This window comes from Chenopodium album, chromosome 18 (assembly GCF_948465745.1).
Source record: "Chenopodium album chromosome 18, dcCheAlbu1.1, whole genome shotgun sequence".
Classification (NCBI taxonomy): domain Eukaryota; kingdom Viridiplantae; phylum Streptophyta; class Magnoliopsida; order Caryophyllales; family Amaranthaceae; genus Chenopodium; species Chenopodium album.
Window position 1 is genome coordinate 2,931,654 of NC_137851.1, and position 25,034 is coordinate 2,956,687.

The following is a 25,034-nucleotide window of genomic DNA, read 5'->3' on the forward strand; positions in this document are numbered from 1 at the left end:
CACAGATTTATTTCTTCTATTAAAAGGGACATCTAACAATCTAATCCACATAGGGGAATCGTTAAAACACACCTCAGATGGTTGCTCGCCCCCTTGAATCTCCTTCAACAGTAGAAGTTTTCCATCAAAGAACTAGGGACTTCCAGCCAGAATACGCTGCTTATCACCCTCCTTAAAGAACTGAAACACATAAAGATTTGTGTCCACCGAATTGATAACGATACTATCTTGCAGGCGCCAAACAAAATTCAAAGTACGCTTCATTGCTTCGACACTGAAAGTCTTCTCAGTCGGCAGTTTCCCCACCAGAGCAAGGTTCAGTTGTTCCACTTCCATCGTCAAAATCAAGCGCACCTCCAACAACAGCATTCTCATCCTCCGTGAGAGAGAATTTCTCCCAATCCTTCAACAGGTCCTCCTCCATACGAAAATCAGAATTGTATGCACTCGAAAAATAAGAATTTGAACAGAAAAACACGAAAAAACAGAGGAATTGGCACTGAAATCAACGAGATACGCACAGGAAAACGACAAACCCTAGTACGGGACGACTCACCCTAGCACGAGGGACTTCACTAGGTAATTCCCAGTCCTTATATTTAGCAATTTTTTCTTAATGCGATAATATTAATAATAGTAATAATAATAGTAGTAGTAGTAGTAGTAGTAGTAGTAGTAGTAGTAGTAGTAACAACAACAACAACAACAACAACAATAATAATAATAATAATGAAATCTACTCTGCTCTGCCTGCTCGGTTCTGCTCTGCTGAAATCTACTCTGCCCAGAAGTTCAAAAGAACAGGGTCTACGTTGCTTGAGTAAGGGGATTCCCTTAGTTTACCTCCCCCCTTCTACTCTCAAACATTAATTAATTCATGTAGATGGGCTGACTTAACATGTAAGATCGCTGGTTTAATAGGGTCTTTTATCTTTAATAACCAAAAAAAACTTATGCTAGCTTTAGTTTTGCAACAACCGGAGCACTGTAACATAACCATGTTGGTGTACCCTACTCTCAAGATCATGTGAATTTCAAACAGTGAATGATAAGCCTTTATAGTGTGTAATGTAAGTTTGAAATGTACACAAAACTTTTTTAATTTTAACTTTTCATTAGTGACTTGTTGACATAAATTTCAAATTATGTCTAGTAATAGTGTCAAAATTAAACTATTGATATATAAAAGGCTCCAATTTTCAACTCGACACGTATTATCCACGGATCTTTCTTAGTTATTGATGTTGATCCAATTCAAGCTAGTTAATGCTAGAAAAACAAAGTACTCCATATAAGCTATCGAAAGAAAAATGTGCATAATCGTTCAAGAGAATAACAGCAAAAATCATCATTATTATTTAGTTCAGTGCATGCATGCGTACGTAAACTAAAGAACAAATGAGAATAATCATGAAAAACAAAAGATGATTAAATATCAGGAAATTTAACTGCAACTAGCAAGGCAAGTAATAGTACGTACTTTGTCAATTGCCATAGGCTGCGTTCGTTACAACTACAAAACTAAGTAACTCCGACATCATTTTATGGGTCATGAATCAATGAGTCGTGCTGACAGCTGCTTCCACTTGCTCGGATTATTATTGAATCAAAAGATGAATCAATGTATCTGCATTTTTCTCTATCTTTCTTTTTTACATCGACAACCATATACGAAGTATATAGAACAAGTAATTAAAATTTCATTTTTATATGTTGACTTAATCATCATTAACATTATTATATATATCCGTATTAATATGTCTGATGAAAACACAAATAATAATGCACGTTGATTGTGATCTGAGTAGCTAAAAAGATGATGCGGAGTAGATGATATATAAGCTTTAGAAAGTACGTCTCATGACTCATTTGGCTTTGAGATAGAATGAACCTGGTCTAAGGCTTTAGGAGACGAAGGAAGTAATATTGAAACATTTAACCCGTTCATAACCTTTGTTGCATAAGAACAAGTTTGATTTGACAATAGATTCTTATCTTTGGCATCAATTAGAAAGTTTGAAACGGCCCACATCTATATTAGGAAGGGTATATACGGCATGCAGTGCATGTCTTCTAGGGTAATAAATGTAAAATGATTGAAAAAATTGAGATGGAATGAATTGAATGGGATAAGTACAAAGACACACACAACAGTTGAATTGGCAAAAATGATGAAATTGGGAAGCAAATAATGTAGAAAGTGAATGCATAAATCAGTTGTTGGAGTAACATAAGTGACCCCAGCTGAAAAAAATTGGGTTTTTTGCATCATAATATATAATATTAAATGTAATTCGGACCACTCATGTCATTTTAATTGGATGATGAGAATGATGCATGCATAGTACATGCATGCACCTTCTAATTTTATTGTTATAGATGTCCCAAAGAGTAAAGGCCATACCTTTAATGATATGATTTGATATGCCTTACATATGTTGGCATTCAGTTCTAATGTCCTGTGATTTCTGTTCCTTTTGTCCTCCTCTCTGTTTCTGGATCACTATTAATGGTTAATATTGCCTCTGTATCTATTTAGTTGACATCATATTTTTTATTATGTGATCGTGTGATAATTCGCAGTAGAGTTGGTATTACTTTATATTACATCATAATTAATGTGATAAGTAAATATATTATTGGTCAAACTTCTACATTTACATAGGTGTCCAGTCAAATTTGAGCCTTTTTTTAAAAACAAATGGAGTACAAACTACAAAGTATCATATTATTGACAGAGATTGAAAATAAGTTTTAATTTCTGCTGAAGCAAAAGACAATAATTTATACTACTAAAGTACTAAGTATATCATCGAGTACGTCATAAAAGACAATACTAGCTCATTACATCTTTGTTTTATATTGATGTTAACGCTTATTGTTCACACACTTGTCAATGTAAAACTTAATTGCTATACACTCCGTATTTAACTTTGTATCTATAAAATTATAAAAATAAAGTTTATAATTTTAATACAGAGTATATATATTCGAAACAAATTTTTTATTTTTTTTTATTTTAAGGGAAAAGATTTATTGAAAGTTTGAAATAAATCTAACAAAGCCTTAAATAATGCTTTGTGATATTTTTTTCCTTGCATAAAAATTACAAACAATGACCAAAGGAAAATTTGTGAATATTGCTAAATTTCCACAGGTTAACATCAATATGAAAGTAATTAAATGGAGTACGAAGTAGTATTATTTGAAGGTGCATGCATGTGGAGTTCAAATGTCACTCTAACCTCGATCACTTGCTAGCTTAGATTTTAATTGTTACATATGTATGTAGAGCCCTATATGAACGCGATGCGTGCATTGTTGTATTAAAGATATTTTTCTTCTAACTTCCCCTACAACTTTGATGTTTTCGGTGGAATTATAGACTTTCGATCTAAACAACATATTTACGTAAGTGTTCTACATTGAGAAAAGAAGAAAGAGTTAAACAATTTATAAGGCTAAAGGGCTACTCCTATTGGTATATGGTTTTGGGATAGAACCTCCTTCATTTAATTTTGTGAAGTGGACTCTCTCTCTTAGTGGCGGATGCTACTTGGACCCATATTTAACAATTTCTATACAATTACACTGGTCTTCCACTTCTAGCGGCCAAATCAAACATGCATACTATATATAATACTAATTCCAAAATTAGCATCTCAAATTAATATGATCAAATTAAAGAAAATAGCTACAAAAATGCAAAGCAAAACCTATCTTCCAATTCTCCTATATTATTTAACACGTTGTTGATATTGATATTTGATCATTACACACTCTTACTACAAAAAAAAGCCAATGTTTTTCACAATTACACAAATTTCGGCGCAATGGTTGTCATATTTACATTTTCGGCCTAATTATTTTGTAAGGACCATTAGCTAAGTTTGCAGAATTTTTTACCTTGTAATTAATTTTTTTTATATGTATATAAAATAAATTCGAGTATATGTACAGTATTAAAATCTTGGAAAGTTACATATCACAATCATTTATAACTGTCCAACTACTATTATTTCCCAAAATTGTTTGCATGGTACCTGCCATCGAAAACTGCCCTATACCAAGTTTTGTCTTAGCATTTTAGGGGCATTAAAAGTGTATTTTTATTGGACCTTTCCCTTATATCAGGAGTTATGAGAATATTAGAGTAATATTATAAATATATACACATCGAATATTGTTATTACTAGTATAATTTTATTAGACGACTATAATGTATGTAGGCTAATTTTAAAAGAATAATTAAGAGAAAGGACAAATTAATCTAACGTAGGGTTAGGTAGCACTTAACTATCATGCTCGTTCATTTCTTGGTTATCATTTGTCTTGATAAATGATAATCATATAGTTCTAGTTGTGATAAACAGGATTATGTAGCTAATTACACATTTACACCAAGTATTGCATGTATTCAATGTATCATTTTGCCTTATCAAGTGGTAGCATTGCTTACTAAAAAAATTGAGTTAAGATTATAGCAAACATGGCCCACCCATATCCTCTAAAAAGGACTCATAGCTTGATAATTATCAAGTGCAACTCCCCTTGTACTTTTTGTTTTTGACATAACCACTTGTACTTGTTGATGGTGGGTTTTCGCGAATTCAACTGTTAGTTATTTAATAGTGTCTTTTGTTAATAATAAAAATAAAAAAATAAAAAAATAAAAAAAATTATTTTTTGTCTGCTATACCACTTGCAAAAGAATAATTCAAAAGTTAAAAAGAGGTTTTATTAGGCGTATAAAACCATTGACAGTCAATTTAACTACATATTAGTTTAATTGATACACAAAACACTAAATTGTTGATACATGGAAAAAAGCAAGTTCTATATATCTTTAATATTCGGTAACTTATTACATGCACCAATGACTTGGCACAACTGTTAGATTGTGTTTTTTTTTTTCTCAAATAGAAGTTTGTTTAGCTTGGGCGTGTATGTTCAAATTAACTTGGGTGTGTTGTTCAAGTGTGTTTATATATAAAACTATTGAATTTTAATTAACACTTAATTCATCTAATATCCAAGGCAAGTACACCTAGTGGAATCTTATTCTACAAATTTCTTGTTCTACAAATATATGTAATTTGTCGATTAAGTAAAAAATTCAATCAAACTTTAAGGAAAAGGATTCTAGTGTATTTATTAAATAGTGTTTGTTTGCTCTAGTTTTTCTTGTAAGAGTCAATAAATATAAATGAGGATATTGACGTTTCATCAATTGCTTTATTGGTAAAACAATATGACCTCAACAAATAATAAACTTATGGGGGAAAAAAAAAGGTTTAAATATAAAGGAGTATATATATTATATTGATTTTTCAATTGACCTTAGGTATAACAAAATATAGTCATCATGCATGTTTTTACTATTCATGGATTGAATGAAGTAGAAAATATTCTGTATCATGGATCACTTAGTATTTTTTTTTTCTAGGATGCTCACCCAATTCACCGGAGTTTAGCTAACCTAACTCCGACTACATGCGGATCGGATCACTTAGTATTGAGTGTCTAAATAATTTTAGATAAATATCGCTTTACAGCATAAGCAGTCATACTGACATTTTATCTTTGTGTATGTTATTTAGGACCTGTTCACTTCAACTTAATTTCAGTTCGATTTAGTTCAGTTCAGTTCAATTCCTAATTTCCTTCTCAAATAAAATATTCATTTCACCTCTATTCAGTTCACTTCAGTTCAGCTCCAATCAATTCAGTTCAGTTCAGCTCAGTTCAGTAAATATGAACAGGCTCTTAGTAGCCCAATAATTATCTCCCAAATTTAGGGAGAAACCAATTAAAAAGGGGGAGGGGATCTAACCCAAGTATACGTACAACCGTAGGGTATATTGCTACAATACGTATGATTTTATACAACTAAAGTACCCAACTAAAATTCTTTGATGTGATTGAATTGAAACTCACAACGCATAATTTGTTTCTCTGGCCTGGCCTTAATGAGAAACTTTTAAGAAACTTAAGTTTAGTCACATTATGTACTACTTTAGGATGTACGAAGTATAAAAAACAAATGGTCACGATTTCTAATTTAGAAGTCTAGCACGTACAAGTAATAATGAAAAGTACATAAAGAAAGATTATGACTCTTTGAAAAAAAAAAAAAAGATTCTATAAATTATTCTACTCCACTTTGTATTAATTTCGGACAAAGAGAGTTCAAAATTTAGAGGTCTTATTACGATAAATATCGAAAAAGCTTAGGCAACACACCAATCACTAGCTAAAGACTAACGAACTGAAATAGAATAATCCAATAACTAAAATTTCCAAGTTAAAACAAACACTAGAGCATGCTAACCAAAGATTCCAAGAAAAAAAAAAATTGTTATTTGTTGAAGTGAAGCTGTCAGCATCAGTAATCAACAAGATTATCTAAGTAATTTGTAAGCATTAGGCCGGTGTAAGAATGACGGGCTCTCTATAATCTATTAATACACATAACACATATATACAATGATACATGCGGCTAATAATAAGTATATATGTAGGTACCTATTTAGCTACACCAATTTAGTTCAAAGAACATGAAAACCAATTAGTCAAATACCATGAACATTGTACAATAAACCAAAAGTTAATTATGAATAAAAACTATAGGTTATACAACTTTTTGACTTGGACCGTTATATAAGCATGCAGGCTAAAATAGGTGCAGGTAATATAATAATTCATGCAGGTTATTTGTACTGAAAATAGAAAGACCAGGATTGCGAGCTTTCAACGTCAAAGAAATAGAGATTGTTTGTGGTTAGCTAGCTTAGCTTAATTATATCAGGTTCCACGAATTTGATGCATGCACTTCTCTAATTCACTGAACTGCTGGCTAGCTAGCTACCTCGTTAGGTTCAACCTTTTTTTATTTTTTATTTTTATTGTATTGTTTTCTTGGTGGAGTGAGTGTGCACTTGCTTTCCCACCAACACTGATTAGTTTTTTAAGCAAGCTTTTAAATTTTTAATTTAATTGTGGTACCCTCTTTTATAGAATTATAGATTGAATTTTTGGGCTCAAAATAGAGATCGGGTTTCTCTTCAATAATGCCGTGTTCATTTTACCTTTAAAAAAATAAAAATAAAAAAAAAAGTTTAATAAATTTTAATCTAGTAAAAATAATTTCAGCTCAGCAAAAATAAGTTCAGTTTAGTAAAAATAATTTCAATTCAGTAAAATCCTTAACTTTAAAAAAGAATTACAACTGAGAATCAGCAAAAATAATTTCAGTTCTGTAAATGTTATTATCCAATATATACAATGGGTTTTTTTTTTTTTTTTTTTTTTTTGACAAGAAGGTACACCGTGTATTATTAATGTTGGAATATACAATGTGTTTTGTCTCTCTCCTTATAATTAGATTATTGTTCAAAAATTCTTATACACATTATTAGTTCAATGTTTAGGATATTTACTAATATTGTGATGAAAATTTTAAGATAAGATACATTCAGGTTCACCTAGAGTTACAAGGTACACTTAACGGTATGTTTATGCTCATTTAAAAACATGGACTGTATGTATAAGACGAGCTAAAAATTACACAGCCCCTTGATTCACCTGTCTTACATATATCTGCACTTGGGTACGTACCCACATACGCTATAATAGACACATTTCAAAAAAAAAAAAAAAAAAAAAAAAAAGGTAAAAATAATTTAGAATAATTACGATTCAATATATAGTTTGGGCATTGAAAATTGTCGTTTTAGAAAGCGTTTTTTTTTTTTGGAGGAATTAGAAAGCCATTTCTGATTGTTTCTTAAATGTTTTTACAACTTCATCAATAATATATGATTTTTTTATTCTTATCTGATCTAAATTTAATTCTAGGTCATTATTAATTTGTCTGCCTTAGCTTAGGTACGTAATTAAACCTTCTTTAGATAACTAGAACTTTTAGAATTGAAAGAGCAAGGTGGCGTAAAATAAAATATTAATCCATCTAAACTTTTTTATTTTTGAAGATTAATCTATCTAAACTTACTTGAACTGAACTTACACATACCTCTTCTATATTTTGTTCCTTATCTAATTAAATTTGTGTTTTTCTAGTTTTTCCGCTGTCTAACTGATTTAAATTTCGTGCAGCGTAGCATTACAAATATTCAATTAGTGTATGTGATAGTGTAATGCTGCCAACAATTAGTGAACTGTTCTTTTAAATTACTTTAATATCCCGTTATTAAAGGGAGGACATTACTTGTATTGAACTGGCATACAAGTGGCACATAACATCCAACCTGAGATGTTATAATTATTAATTAAATAAAATTAATCCAAAGTTTATAGTACTATCAAACCCACAAGTCAAATATTAAACTAATGTCATAATATTTGGTTATTTCCAACATGATTCTTATTAGATTGCTTGCTACTACTGTATCCCTTACTATAATTATGGTCACGCCGACATATCAGAATTGGCGGTTTTTATGGTTACATTTAAAAAGATTCTCTTAACCGACTTTTCATGACAAAAGGATTTGTAAATCAAGTCTTAAGGTTAGCTAATTAATTAAGCTGTTATATTTAGTAATAATGTAACGTAGTTTAATAAACCATCTCAACTTGACCATTGTGATTGTTAGTTTATGTTATAGTACGAGACAGTTAGGAATATTAAGATAAAATGTGATTATCAAACCATATTATAAAATTAATGGGGATTTGAAGAATGACAGCCAACATACAGAACGTAAATAGTCGGCGCTACCCCCATTTTTACTAGTACGACTACGTATGTATGTTCTGTCAAAATTAAACATTCATTGCATAAGATTAAATTTGTTTGTTATTTTTGATACAGAGTATGTAGTTTGATTTTATTTGTACATTCTTCTTTAATTGTTAAATGGAGTTTGATATATTTGTACTTTTATATTGTTTTATTGTCTTACAAATGTGAATTTAATTAAAAGTAGTTTAAGTCACTGAATTGAACTTTGATATTCAATTCAAACTTGTCTAGCCCTTAGATTAAATTTACCAATTTAAAATTGAGTTCGTGCTTACCAAATAAAGTTTATTTTAATTAGAGTTTGTAATTTAAAACTTTTGTATGTTTATACTAAAAATTCTTGGGCTACCAATTTAAAATTGAGTTGGTGCTCATCAAATAAAGTTTATTTTAATTAGAGTTTGTAATTTAAAACTTTTGTATGTTTATACTAAAAATTCATGGGCAACAAGGAGAAGGATAGTTTGGTCCACAAACTAGGCTTAGGAGCTTCCATACTAAAACCAATTGGCAATAGTAGGATTTACTCCTCTACCTTATAAAATGGAACCATCTATCCTCTTTCTCTAACGTGGGACACTCACAAGTGGGTTCTAATGGAATTTCAACATATATTAAGAGTCGATGTCACATATAACTGATTAAATTTAAAGATTACTTTGTATGTGTGGGTCTTTTTTGTCAAATTGTGAGCTATGTATTAAAGTGGGCTACAAAAATACAAAATTGTACAATGTTGAATGGACAAAGACTTTGCCAAATGTCAACCAACTATATACGAAGTACTTAGTATGTATATAAGTAGCTATATATTTAGATATATAAGGAACTAACAAATAAAATTATCACAATAGCATGTCATGTAGGCTTATGGGCTATATGATGATCAAGCCTTGAATATTTATTAGCTATGCGGTTGTGCCTATAGAGGTTGGTAAAAAAAAAAAACCTATATTAGGCTAATTCATGTGTTTCGTTACCACATTAATGATTGTGGTGAATTTTATTTTGTTATTGTACCATACCTACTCAAATATAAAAATATTATGTTCGCTCAATGTTCCTGCTTTGTATTATTCAACATTCAATATGTTTATCTCTAAGATCCTGTGAATTATTTTTAGGATAATACTATAGTTTTAGGAGTATGTATAAGTATTAAAAAATAATCTTAAAAATTGTATAAAATTCGGAATTTATGACAAAAACACGTGTAGATCAGTGTAATTAGTACTTCGTATGTTTTTGTCATGATTTTCTATATTTAAACAATTTTCAAGAGTGTTTGAAATAATTTTCTAAATTTTCAAGTATAGCATTTTCTTTTTTTTAGTACATATTATATATTTTTTGAAATAATTTGTATTGAATAAGTTAATCTTTTATCCCTCCATTATGGATAAGGCATCTACTTTTAGACATAATTTTTATTGTGAATCAAGCTTTATTTGCATTTTCTTTCATGATTTTATATGAGCATAATTTAACTCCATAACTAGTACGAGTAAACTTCATATCTTTAATTAATTTTTTTTTCCCCAAAATAAGTGGCAATAGATCCAAAATTGTGAAAACAACGTAAAAAAGTTAACATTACACCGTACACTATAAAAGTGTCTATAAGCCGCAAAATGAGCAACGACTTGAAGTGAATTAAAAAAAACACGTTAAAAATGTGAAAAGTATCCGCTTAGTAATTGATTTTTGTCCCATCTAATAAGATGCACAATATCAAAGTTGATAATATTCACAATTCCCAAAATAAATGATACGGACTACGGATTACTAATATCTCTTGGATCCCGTATTATCCACGGTAATTCGGGTCAAAGTATAGTACTTTCTTAGCCGGAGCTCCGTGGATTAAGACAAACAAGATAAGAGCGCGTATACAACACGGTAAAAAGTTAAGGATTTGAGTTAAAATGAAAGGAAGAGATGTAAGACACGCAGAGAGCACGTGAGTGAGATGAATGATTCGATTGCATGGATTACTGAATTGGGAATTGAGAAGAATGGCGGATATCTGCGATTTGCCGGGTGAGTTAGAGGAAACCCTTTATCCCAAGAAATTCAGTAGGTTGCCATTTATTTTTAATTTGGTCCAATTACACCTACCCTTTGTTTTCTCCAATGAAGACCGATTGATCTAGGGGATTTTTTGGTTGACTTTCATGCCTTTGAGTCACTAATATGTTGGCTTGTTCTATTCGGCTTATTTTTAATTCAGTTCAGTTTTTAATTTCTTTTCTTATAAAATATTCAAATCAGTTGACTTCAGCTTTAATCAATTCAGCTCAGTGCAGAAAATCAGAACAGGCCCTAAATGACTATCATATATTGCTAGTTTCGATGAATTTGATCTCATAGTTTGTTATACATACTCTTGGTGTGTTCATTTATTCGTATAGTTTTCTATAAATCGTATGTATAAGAGATAACTGTGTTATTTATTCATGTAAGTAACACCGTCCAGTCTTTTGTCTTTATAATTGGACAAGGTAAACATGTTCACATAACATCGTATATGTTTTGTATAGTTAAACAATGTTGTACTCTGTATAATTTTCATTTTGTTTGCAAGATATGTATAACACAAAGCTAATTTAATTTTGAGTCACATGTATAATGAATCTAATACAATAAAAATTGTAACTCCTACCATAAATGAGAAGCATAAATTCTTAAAATAACAGCAATAATGGAGGTTGCAACTTACAAGAGAGGTGTGGTATGGTTGTTTCAAATTCCGAAAATTCGGAAAAATGGTTATTACATGCAAAAATACCAAGGTTGTTACATGCATAAATACTGAGGTTGTTATCAGTTTATACTTTATAGTTGTCACACCAATTCAACCTCGACATAATTCACTTTATCATGATTTTCATTGCACAAATATAACCATAAATCCACCTCAATTCTATTACACGATCCCTCCATATCCATGTGACAACCACAATTTATAAAAGTCTAACATTTCAATCCATATAACAAAAAGTTTATCAAGATATATACTTCGTACTGTAAAATAGCTCATGTCAAGTATTTCGACATATGTTGCAATTAACAAGAAACAAATTAAAAATAATATAATGAAAACTAGGATGGTGTTTTATTCAAAGAAGAACTCTTTTCAATTAGAAATGGTTTTGTGGACATTGTTTTTTTAGGAAAAATACTTAAATAGTTAGCCAAATATATTTTTCTATTAGAAAAAATCAAAATAGATGTAACATGAAGAACATGAATGGAAAAGTGGGAGCATAGAAAGAGAGCGGGAAAAACGAGGAAAATATTACTTCAATTAGTACCAGAAAGAGAAAAAAAAAAAAAAAAAAAAAAAATCGTTTCTAAGAACTATTTTCACCGACTAATTAACCAAATAAAAGTACTTAAAAACCAAAATTTCCAAGGAAACAGTTTTAAACCCAACCAAGTTACCAACAAACATTACGCTCTCGTATTAATCCATGGATTTTTATGCATCCTAATTTCCCAGTGCGTTAAGTCATTGACTCTAAACCAATGAAGGGAATATCAGAGTATATACAGAATACTTGTTTAATATTTGTCCAGCAAATTCGCAAAATAGTCAGAGCAACAATTAAAAAAAAAAAAAAAATGATTGAGAGAAAACCTGTCAAATGTTGAGAGAATTAACTAAAAGAGTCAGCTCCCTTAACTCTGAGCATAATAGTACAACACATTTTCCACCTCAGCATCATTCATGAACCCAATCTCCCTATAAATACCACTCTTGACACCCCCCATTTTTCATCACTCCTCACTCCCTCCTCCTCTCCCTTCCCCCTCCTCCATATATCCTCGCTTTGGCGGAACTTGATTTAAATTAATAAAATTATCGGAAATCACCGGTGTCCCGGTTCCGTAAACAAAACACAAAAATGACTTGCTCAGAATTAAAATCATCATCTTCTCCATCATCCGTTACAGTAGTTTCAAAAACCACTGTTATCCCCTCCCAACCTTCCACCATGGAAGACCTTAAACTCTCAGTCTCTGACCTCCCTATGCTTTCCTGCCATTACATTCAGAAAGGCGGTCTATTCACCCGACCACCTATCATTTCCACCGCTTTGATTGCCCTCCTTAAGGAAGGCCTTGCTGTTACCTTAACTCATTTCCCCGCCCTCGCCGGCCGGTTCGTCACCGATTCCCTCGGTTACGTTCATATTACTTGCAACGATTCCGGAATTGACTTCATCCACGCCACCGCCAAGAGTGTCTTTATCCGTGACATTCTCTCTCCTATCGACGTCCCTGACGTCGTCAAGGAGTTCTTCACCTATGATCGGACTGTTAGTTACAAAGGTCATTTTCAGCCGTTGTTAGCGGTTCAGGTCACGGAGCTTGCTGACGGTGTTTTCATCGGTTGCTCTGTTAATCACTCTGTTACTGACGGAACCTCTTTCTGGAATTTTTTCAATACTTTTGCTGAGGTTTGTAGGGGAGTCAAGAGAATCACGAAGTCGCCGGATTTTAGCCGGAATTCGGTGATTATATCGCCGGCGGTTCTGAAGGTTCCAGAAGGTGGTCCGGTGGTTACCTTCAATGAGAAGGAGCCTTTAAGAGAGAGAATTTTCAGTTTTAGCAGAGAAGCAATTTTGTTGTTGAAATCGAAGGTGAATCACCGGAAATTGTCGAATTCCGCCGTGGAAATGCTCGGAAAACAGAGCAACGACCCATGGAATAACAACAAAGACGGGAAAATGGCGTCGAAAATCGAGAATTGGTTACGAAACGCGGTTGCCGTTTCGAGACCTCAGAGCTTGACCGAAACGGAATCAATGGCGGTTGAGATCTCGTCTTTTCAATCTCTCTCCGCGCTGCTATGGAGGTGTATTACACGCGCGAGAAAACTAAATCCTGATAAAACGACGACGTTTAGGATGGCCGTTAATTGCCGTCATAGGTTGGAGCCGAAGTTGTACCCACTTTACTTCGGAAACGCGATTCAGAGCATCCCAACCGTTGCTTTGGTTGATGATGTGTTGTCCAAGGATCTACGGTGGGCCGCAGAGCAGCTGAATAAAAACGTGAAGGATCATGGAAACGACACCGTTAGGAAGTACGTTTCTGAATGGGAGAGTAACCCCAGGACTTTTCCTTTGGGTAATTTTGATGGGGCGATGATTACAATGGGTAGTTCGCCTCGATTCCCGATGTACGATAATGATTTTGGGTGGGGAAGACCCGTGGCGGTGAGAAGCGGGCGGGCTAATAAATTCGATGGGAAGATATCCGCTTTCCCGGGTCGGGAAGGTGGAGGGAGTGTGGACCTTGAGGTGGTTTTGTCACCCGAGACGATGGCGGGTCTTGAATCCGACCCGGAATTTATGCAATTTGTAACTAGTTGTTAGGCCCTAAATGGAGAAATTGAAATTGAAGTGGGTGTTGTTGGGCTGTAAATTTGATTGATGACCCTGAAGGGTCAACCCGTGGTGTTTATCGGGTCATCAGGTAAATGGGTGGGTGAGAAGATGAGAGAAAGCGGCCTTTTTTCATATTTCTTTTTTGCCCTTATTTTATGTTCTTCTATCTTAACCTTCTATTGTGCCATAATTCTAATTCTAATTGCAATCTTACTTTTTACCTTAATCCTTATATTATAAAAGTATAAATATATTTCATTTGAAATCCAGAGTGTTTGATTAATCAAATTTAATGTGATTAGACAAAGTTGACTTTTTTAATTGATTGAGTATTTATGCCAAGATAATGGAGGTGTGTGAAACTGTTTGACAAAAGACCAAATCTGTATTTGCCAAGGTCAATTACATCAATCATATAATCATGACATAAACAATATGAGAAATAATTCCACTTTTTATAAAAAAAAAAACACGTGGCTATTAACACTAAAAATGATAGGTTTAGTCTGTCAGATGCTCGATGTTATGGATAATGAGGTAGAATCTGATTATTTGCCAACTTAAATTTTGTATACAAGATGTGGGAGAATTAATAATGGTAACAACATTAGAATATAGATAATGGAGGGAGCCAAAGGAGTGCAAATTGCCACACTGTCACCCCCAAATCAAGTATCTATACCTTCCTCCATTAAAAGAAAAAGGAAAAAAAAAAAAATTAGAGGCTCACTTGTCACTAAATTATTAATTTCAAATTTTCGAATGTATTAGATGTTCGGAAATTGAAAAGTTAGATTAGTTGATTCAACTGACTACAAATGTTAGATAAAATTAATATTTTATTTTATGGAAAGATAGTAAAGATTGCCTTTAATACAAATTGCTCCCCTCATTTCATTTTTTTTGAGGCAAAGCGAGCGATTAAATTATATTGAATCAATTTCCACCAAAGTAATAAGGCTTTGGGGAAAAGAGTTTAAACAAACACGCTCATAGGAAATGCTCGTGTCCCATCTAGCAACATTATGAGCCACGGTATTTCCAGCTCGCTTAACATGAGAGCAAGAGAAGTAATTAAAACTTTTACACATTTGCCTAATATCATCATACAAAAGATAAATTGGTGCTGCCCCTTGCTGCTGGTTCTGAATCGCACGCACCACAGATAAAGCATCACTTTCCAGGACAACATCCACATACCCCAGCCTACGAGCCAGTTCCACCCCATAGCGTGCTGCTCCAGCTTCAGCAAGATCAGGGGTCCAGTTTGCCCCTACTCTCTTCACAGCTGCTGCCACCAAACTCTTCCTGCTATCACGCATAACCACACCAAATTGCACTCCCCCTCCATTGATAATATGGGCATCCACATTAATCTTTACAACATTCGGGGGAGGAGGGGACCAAGACGTTGGAGAAGTTGCTGCAGAAACCACAGCAGCCCCCCTAGTCTTCTGATTATAATCGACATAATCAGCACAAAGCTTCACAAAACCTGCAGCCACCATAGTTGCATTTATGCCAGCAGTCCCTTCATGTATATGCGTGTTACGACAATGCCAAGCAGCCCAAGCCAAAGCAGCAAACACTCGCAAATTCTCACTGTCAATTGAATTTCTCACCCACAGAAGTCTATCAGCAAAAGAGGATTGCGGAGCATTTACCAATAGATCACCAAAATCACTCGTACTCCAGATTTCAGATGCATATTTACATTCAAAAAGTGAATGCAAAATTGACTCCACCCCATGGCCACAAATATTACACACACTTGTCCTAGCTATGTGACGTTTATACAGCACATCCATAACACCCAATTGACTCTTACACGCTCTCCAGAGAAAATGACTCAGCTTAGGGGGCCCTCGAACATTCCACACCACCTTCCATACATCCTTCTCACTCTGCTCGTGGAAGAGTTCCCAAGTTCGCAGCCTGCCCATGGGCCCCAACCAATACCCACTCTTGACAGTGTACATACCTGACGAAGTAGGCCACCAATATTGCGTATCCATCGGTCCAAAAACAGACAGGGGCACATTCAGGACAGATTGTACATCCTCCCTTGTAAAGGTAGTGTTGAGCAGCTCTAAATTCCAATTGCCAGTAGCAAGGTCCACCAAATCAGCCACTTTCATATTCAGATCACTATTAGCATTTGGAGTAGGAACAAAGTGAGCCCCTTGACCAGGAATCCAGCCATCTTCCCAAACTCTGATGTTCAACCCATTCCCCACGCGCCATTTTAGTCCCTCAAGCAATATAGATTTTTCACCCCATATAGATCGCCAACTATAGCTCGGATCAAAACCCCTTGCCGCATCAAGAAACTCCGTATTCTTGTAATATCGAGCTTTCAGAATTCCCCCAAGAAGAGAGTTACACCCCCTACTCAAGCGCCAAGCCTGTTTGGCTAATAAAGCCTGATTGAAGCACTTCAAATCCCTGAACCCCATCCCACCCATAGCTTTGGGAAGGCACAAAGAATCCCAAGACTGCCAATGCATTTTACGTTCCGTCCCATTCGACCCCCACCAAAATTTTGCAAGAATTGAATGGATTTCGTCAATCAAACCATCCGGAATTCTAAAAATACTCATCATATATGTGGGAATTGCTTGAGCGACCGCTTTGATAAGCACTTCTTTACCCGGCCTAGACAACAATTTCTCCTTCCACCCTTGCATTTTCTTCCAAATACGCTCCTTCAATCCGGCAAAAATCGCTTTCTTCGATCTTCCAATTATGGTAGGCAAACCCAAATACTTCTCATGTCTCTCAAACTCCCTAACACCCAACATAGCAACAATCTCCAATCTACGACTAGCAGACACACATTTGCTAAAAGCTACCTCTATCTTGCTTAGATTGACACTCTGATCGGAAGCCCTTTCATAAGTACTGATTATATCAGCAATTTTAGAGCATTCTTGCAATGTAGCCCTAGCAAATAAAATACTATCATCTGCAAAGAAGAGATGGGAAACCCTCGGAGCCCCCCTACACACACGTACCCCATGAATAAAATTCTCCTCCGCGGCTTTGGATAGCAACGTAGAAAAAGCATCTGCACATATTAGAAAGAGATACGGAGACATAGGGTCACCTTGACGTAATCCCCGAGTAGGAATAAGAGAGCCTGAAATGCTACCATTGTATTTAAATGAGAAATAGACACTCATTAGACAATTCATAATTCGAGCAATCCAAGAAGTCGGAAATCCCATTTTTTGCATCACCCTCTCAAGAAAACCCCACTCCACCCTATCATACGCCTTACTCATGTCAAGCTTTAGAGCCACCGTACCATTCTTCCCTTCCCCCCTCCTCTTCATATAATGAAACACCTCAAAAGCAATTAGTGCATTATCCGTAATCAGACGATTAGGAACAAACGCACTTTGATTCACAGAAATGGCTGACTCTAGCATCGGTTTCATCTTATTAGCAAGAGTTTTAGAAATAATTTTGTAAATTACATTACACAAACTTATCGGTCTAAACTCAATTATTCTCATAGGGTCATTGCATTTCGGAATCAAGACAATACAAGTGCGGTTTACCTCATGAAGTTCCACCTCTCCCCTCCACCACACCTTCACAAAACGAATAATATCACTTCCCACTGTTCCCCAAAATTTCTGAAAAAACAATGCATGCATTCCGTCCGGCCCGGGTGCTTTATTTGGATGCATTTGGAATAATGCAGCCCTAATCTCCTCCCCCGAAGGTTCTCTCTCAAGCACAAGTCTCATCTCTTCAGACACGAGTGGTCTAATACCCTCGATGGCAGCCTCAAAGTTGGTCGGGTTGTCAGTAGCAAAAAGCTTCCCAAAATAACTCGAAATCACATTCTTTATCCTAGAATAACTCCCCTCATTTCATAATATAGTTCTTGTTTGTGTTTTTTCCGGTATTAATAGGAGGACAAAGTTGATGAAGTATATATATATTTTTTTTAATGGAGTTGATGAAGTATATTAATAAACTAGTGTAGATCCCGTGCATGCACGGATAGTACTAAGGTTTTTATTTAACTTATTAATTCAAAGATTATCATAATTAAACTTTAAGGAAATTAATTGACACATAAATATGTCTCGCCTTTGAATTTATAGTACTAACATTAATTTTATAAGAACTTATTATGTATAATATTTTTGTAAAAAAATTGATTATAGTTTATCGTTTTCCTTATTTGTTGATTAGTAGAAATTTTATAAATTATTCATTTAATTGAATAATGTTTTTCCAACTTTAGATTTGTTGTAATATAAAAAGGAAATTTATTGTTATTAATAGTTAATGAAATAGGCAACGAAATATCGTGTATCTACTTATCCTTGAAAATGATAATTTAAGTTATGGTAAGATTTAGTAACAACCGCACTAAAAAGAAAATTTTAGAAAGTAAAATTAGGCGGGAAAATATTTTATCACAATATGACATGTGTCATTTGAGATTCGCCTTTAGTATAGGTTTATTGAAGTGAAAAGTACAATTATAGACAAAAGTTAGAGAGAGAAAGTGGATAAAAATACAAAATATATGCAAAATTTAAGGGTAAATTAGGAAGTACACTGAATAAAGTTAAAAAAGTGAGAATATAATGAACTTTACATATTATCCAAAAATAAAAACAGGAACAACATTTTGGATATCCAAAATAGGAAAACAGGAACATTATGGGACGAAGGAAATTGTAAATTAATCAATTGTTCGACATTTTTTAATTTGATAATAAAAGAAAAAAAAAGTCATATTGATAATCATATTTAGAAAAAAAGTAATACTAAAGGCTTGTCCACTTTAGCTTAATTTCAGTTTAGTTCAGATTCAATTAGTTCAGTTCAGTTCAGTAAATGTGAACAGACCTTTAAGGCCTGTTCACTTTAGCTTAATTTCAGTTCAGTTCAGCTCTTAATTTCCTTCTCTCATAAAATATTCATTTTAACTCTATTCAGTTCAACTCAGCTCCAATCAATTCAGTTCAATTCAATTCAGCTAAATTTAGTAGATGTGAACAGGCCCTGAGGCTTGAGAGTCGCGATAATTGGTGATATCTTTTTCATGGTATTGAAAACGAAATTACAATTACAAACAAATGAAGTAAAAACTATGGAGTACCTTGCAAAAGGGCCTCTAATTCCGACAACCTTAGTTGAACATGGGTCCTCCTAAACTCAACTTAGGATTATCAAAACAAGATAATATCCAAATTCATGATTATTCACCATATTACTTTTTTGAGTCATCAAAGATTTTTTTCTTAAGTTGAAAAAAAAAGTTTTTACTCTTCAGCAATAAATAGTCATCAGACCATATCATAATTTTAGTTCACAACATAGTTTCTTTTACAATACGCTGACGACAATGGTTGATTGAAACTTTGAAAGGCATGATAAGCCAATGCCATTTAACAGATAATTATTGTGTTTTTCATTAAAAAACTTTAACTATTCACAGATATTTTCCACCAAAACAATTATTGAGTCTTCATTGTTCACAATTCCATTCCAATATTAAAACAAAAATCTCGCAAATTCAGCATCAACACATAAAAGAATATCCTCTGTGAAATATTTCATATTCCTCCTTAGTGGAAGAAGAATGACAAACATATAAACATATAATATACCACTATACTCTGTTATTTTGATTTATTATCCTAATAATTAGATGTATATATAAGTGTACCGATAAGCTGAAAAAATATGTACCACCATAACCATATATGATAGATATTAGGGATAATTTTCCAATCGAGATTGGATTGTTTAACAAATCTCGGATATTTGTGTAACGTACCCCTTCATGTAACTCCAGAGAGAGACTTCGATTACGCAAGATTGCTACAAGAGTAGTTCCAAAGATAAAAATGTTGGGACAAGAGTGTCCACCTTTAGAACTTTGGGATTTTAGGTGTCAAAATAAATCTTAAAAATTTGAAAATGATATTGTCACGCATTAGAAGTTGAAAAACGTGGTTTCGAAATATTTAAGAAATCCGAACAAGGGGATCACTAGGAAGCAATGGTCCTATCTATTATTGGTCTATAAACATCCTAGAAGCACATACTTTCGACAGAAATCTATAATTCACATAGTCCATATTAATTTGCACCACTTTTTGAAGACTCCTCAAATATCATGTAGTACAATCCTATTATAACATAGATTTTCCAAGAAGAATGATCCAAACACCACAAAACAAGGTGCATTTCTGATATCATTTCATCGAGTCGTTTTGCCAGGAACTCACTACTCTGTTTCGACATCTCATCACTAATCAGAAAAACAGACAAGGCACAACCCAAGGCGAAACCAAACATTACAACTAGCAAAACAATTTCCTTTAGTATATGTCTTCATGCATACATTCGACAACCCAAAAGTCGAATCGTCTCCAAATCACACTGTTTTTGTGCTATGTGTAACAGACATGCATGTATGTATAACCACTTCGGTTCAGGATGTTCCAAAGTCACTCCCTATTAGGAGAGCGACAGGGAAAATCAATGCAACAGAGTTACGAAATTCTGTCTTTCACAACAGTTTCAGTTCATAGATAAGGCTAAGATAAGACTGATAAGAGGCCAATTCAGACACCTCAGCAATGAACAAAACCAAGCTGCAAACCTCCACACTCCAACCATTTGGTGTGAGGAGAGAAAATAATGCATGTCCTCTGGTAATTTGTCCATAAATACTACTGAAAGAAAGAATCAAAACAATTAAATGAAAGAAAACAGTTCAGATTCAGATAAGATTCATTAGTTTCAAGACTAGTGAAGTGTCTCAAAAGTTCAATGTGCAAACCCCATGTGTAATCAACTAATCGCCAATGCATGTAACCATGAACATAGTTCATTGTTACAGATCTATCTTACCCTGAGTGTAGGCTAGATAGCAATTCAGTCATTGAGGGCTGCTAGGGTTTATCACCGAGTTAAACTTATTTCACATCTTTTTTGACTAGTAAGGAAATCAGTTTTCTACTCCATTTTTCTCTGTGGATTTGTAGAAAGATGGAAAGACTAGTAAGGAAATCAGTTTTCTACTCCATTTTTCTGCGTTGATTTGTACAAGGATGGAAAATAGTTTTCCAATAGTGAAGAGAGTTTATTTCCTTTAAGAAAGGTAATCCACAAATGTGTCAATTGAAAACAAATTCTTCCAACCAAATTTATAATTTAAATGCAGTATTTTTAATTCTATACATTCATAGATGTGCTTGTTTTGTTTATATTGCTGACAACTTTACTGATGGAAACTGAGAAACTCCAATATTATAACAGAGGTACAAAATCAAATCTCATGTCATCCAAAATGGTCCCTTGCTACTTATAAGTCCCCAAGACCACTAATATCCCCTCATGAGTCCTCAAAATACCGCCTGATATGACACTATAAACTAGCTCCCACCAGCCCAGTGCCCCCCCTACCTTTAGGAAAGAAAAGGTAAGGACACAAGCTAAAAGATCACAAACCAACCAGACTACACCTATCACAGGCCGTCCAGTAAGTTGAAAAGGTCTTCAGCATATGTAGAGGTAGGCAGAAGTTAAGGTGTGGAAAATCTCATCCCTAATCTTGGTCCATCTTAACATCATTAAATCACCCTCTTGTCAAAGGGCAATGGAATTGCTGTGCTGAAGTCTCTATCTACAGTTTCTTCACGTTTTGAATCCACACTTGGTCCTTCCTACCATCATTATACAACACTTATAAGTGATAAACCTATGCTTAGTCTAAATCACCTTTTGAGCATTGCCCTCTTGCCCATGCACAAAGGACTCTGTTGTGGCCCACTAGGTCAATTCTTTGCTAAACACTTCAAACATCACTCCAAAAAAGATTTCTATACACTCACTGTGAAAAGGAAGCAGGAAACTGCAGAGAACAGCCTTCAAGATGTAGCTCCATTGTTAATTGCCTTGGCTGTAAGGTCCTTGTTACAGGCATAACCAAATCCAAGAGTTCACAAAAACCTTTTACCTTGGAAAAAAGATAGCTGCACAATTAAAGCCCTACCTTGAAATAGGCGTGACAAGATCAGCTATTGTACAAAACAAGTTCTTATAACACATGAAGCAGAGTTCATACTTCAAATGAGAATCAAAGTCCACAATATCATCAATAGTAGATTAATAACAACTAGACACTGCTTGAGAAAACTTAAGACACTGAAAATAACAGTTTTATATTCCGTATTAAAATTAATATACTTTTTGAGAATCAAAGTCCATAATACCATCAATAGCAGATTAATAACAACTAGACACTGCTTGAGAGAACTTAAGAAACACTGAAAATAATAGTTTTATATTCCGTACTAAAATTTAAAGAACTTTCTGAAAAACACACAGCAATATTGCAACAGATACATCCTTAGTTATCGGAGGATAAAGCACCAGATAGGTACCAAAGTAAAGGCTAGTTGTATAGGAACCAAGAGGTTGCAAGTATTGCGACAAAAGAAACAATGGGGAGAGCAGAGAAATGAAAGCTGATATAGAGTAGTAAATAAGAGGAAGGGGAAAAAATAACTAGCCGATATGTTGGTGCTAAAATTCTCTAGTGAAGGTGGGACACAAAAAGAAAAAGGGGCAAACCCGAGAAATGAGAGGAATGTAAGCCCTTCATTCAACAGGTGTTGAGCATTTTGTTAAACATTCACTAGCAACCATAGACAAACCACATGTTCAACTTCACCACTAACTCTGTACTTCCCTTGGAACAACTGAAACAGCCCATGTACATAGCTATACTGCAGGTTCTCTCTTGAATTCCGTACTTAGAAAAAAGCCACTCGTAAGTCCATTTCTATCTGTCTCCAGACAAAGCCAATACACATATCCTTCATGGTTTTATTTCTACAGTACCCTCACAAGAATGATTCAATCAGACCAGTTTCAAAAGTTAAAAATCTCCTGATAGCACAGGTCCCTTCCCTTTATCAACTTTCCTATCAATGCTGATGCAGTGGAGTACTGCTCGGAAGCTCATACATAAGGCAATAATTTTTTCCCCATGCATTTTATCCATACCAAGAGGAAGAGTATAGCACACACAGGCTTCATAACATCAAATACCAGTCCACCAAGAGACGATTAAGAGAACAAGCTAACAAGAACCATCCTAAAGCGGTTAGAACATTATTCTCACCATGATCATTTTGTTAATTGACTAATCACTCAATACTTTTGAGTTTTGACAAATCCCATGATAAACACAAAAATCAACTTGAGCTCCTATGTATATAACCCTAACCTAGCCACTAGCCCTAACCAACATTTATAATCCAACACATCACTTTGCTTAACCGATTACACCATACCTAAAGAGCCAGAGAGAGCAATCAAAGCATCCTTGTGCTCCTAAAACACAATCATTCTCCACAGCCAACAAAAAAAATCATTATCCAACATACATTTTAATAGGGGCAGTGCTACAGCATATGATCCATCAATCAATTCTTATAACATGTGAAAGTCTGAAACTTGGCAATACATTCAAGAGTATTTAGTCATAAAAACAGGAATTTTATGGTTAACATTACCATTTAACAAGTCAAGTAGAAGTAGAACTATGTACAATATACACTTAATTATTCCACAAAGACCTTCAAACTGTTTAATAAAACATAATCAAAGCAATAAAACCACAATAACCAGCTGATTAAACACAGCCATAACCAACAAGCAAGCTTACCCCCCAAAATGTATAGAGTCATCATGCCATAACTATCCCTGCACACTAATATTCACCACGGTAATCACTAAAATCATCTTTTGGCAGATAATTCTCATCAACCCTCTCAGCAATCTTCTCTTGTTCATACTTAAACCCTTCATCCAATGCAATCCCACCAAGCGCCCCAGCAACCGCACCAACAGCAAACCCAGTACCGGGCCCGAAACCGCCACTTGTCCTCGTCCTCTGCTCATAAGGACTGTAATCAACCGGAGCAGACGGTGCCCCATAAGACCTGACCCCACTTTGAGGGAAGTACCCTGAGTAGTACCCCATAGAGTACGGAAACGCCGTAGGAGGCGGCGGTGGAGCAGGGGATGCTGACCTGGAACTACTGTACGGATAAGGAGGGGCAGAAGAGTAATAATACCCAGGATGAGGGGTAGTTTGGTAATCATACTCCAACCCACTATGAGGTTGAGGTTGAGGTTGAGGTTGAGGTTGTTGAGGTAAAGCTTGCTCCTTTATCGCAAGCTTTAATCGGATCTTCCCATCTGGGCGACCAGAAGGTCGGAGAACGTTGTAAGTCCGAATGATATTCAGATTATCGGGTTCGGGTAGGGTAGAAAGACGAACCTGAAGAGACCCCACAAAAGGTTTAGGGGTTTCCGACGCCTTAGAATGGAAGATTTCAAGAGAGAGAAAAGCGTCGGAAAGAGGGGAAGTTATGGGTAAGAGGAATCGCTGGTTCCAAACGGGTTTGGTATTACCGGAATCATCCGATTTGGTGGTGAGTTTGTTATCCGGGTCGACCCAGAAAATGGCGTAGGGTTTGAGATCGCCGTTTTTCCAGTTGACGTTTTTGAGGTGTTTTCCGGAGATAATGGTGATTTCGAGGTTTAATCGGACTGCCGGTGGTGGTTGTTGCGGCGGCGGAGGTGGTTGGGAGGGTCGTGACATCGCCATTGAAGGATGGTTTTTTGAGGAGAGAGAAAGTGACGTGGGATGGGGTCAAGGTTGGTGTTTGGAGTGTTTGTTTTTGGATAAAGGGGAAGATTTTTTAGGGGAAGTTGACGATCGTGCCCCTGTTATTTGGGATGTTGATTGATACTTTATCTTTTGATCGACGGTTATTAGTAATTGCTTCTCATGGGTTGCTATTTACTAAAGTACTGAA

The 25,034-nt window shown here is 34.6% G+C and overlaps 2 protein-coding genes across 2 annotated transcripts; one reads left to right on the forward strand and one right to left on the reverse strand.

Moving 5' to 3' along the window:
* The first annotated feature begins 12,536 nt into the window (after positions 1-12,536).
* On the forward strand, positions 12,537-14,425 carry LOC145591165 (putative acetyltransferase At3g50280). The gene has a single exon (XM_081647565.1). The coding sequence runs from the start codon at positions 12,673-12,675 to the stop codon at positions 14,146-14,148; it is 1,476 nt and encodes a 491-aa protein (XP_081503691.1). The 5' UTR covers positions 12,537-12,672; the 3' UTR covers positions 14,149-14,425.
* A 9,197-nt stretch (positions 14,426-23,622) lies between these two features.
* LOC145592698 (uncharacterized) lies at positions 23,623-24,993 on the reverse strand. Its single transcript, XM_081649211.1, has one exon. The coding sequence runs from the start codon at positions 24,821-24,823 to the stop codon at positions 23,921-23,923; it is 903 nt and encodes a 300-aa protein (XP_081505337.1). The 5' UTR covers positions 24,824-24,993; the 3' UTR covers positions 23,623-23,920.
* Between the last annotated feature and the right edge of the window lie 41 nt (positions 24,994-25,034).

Coding starts and splice junctions, on each gene's coding strand:
- LOC145592698 (XM_081649211.1), bottom strand. CDS start 24,823: ATGGCGATGTCACGACCCTCCCAACCACCTCCGCCGCCGCAACAACCA.
- LOC145591165 (XM_081647565.1), top strand. CDS start 12,673: ATGACTTGCTCAGAATTAAAATCATCATCTTCTCCATCATCCGTTACA.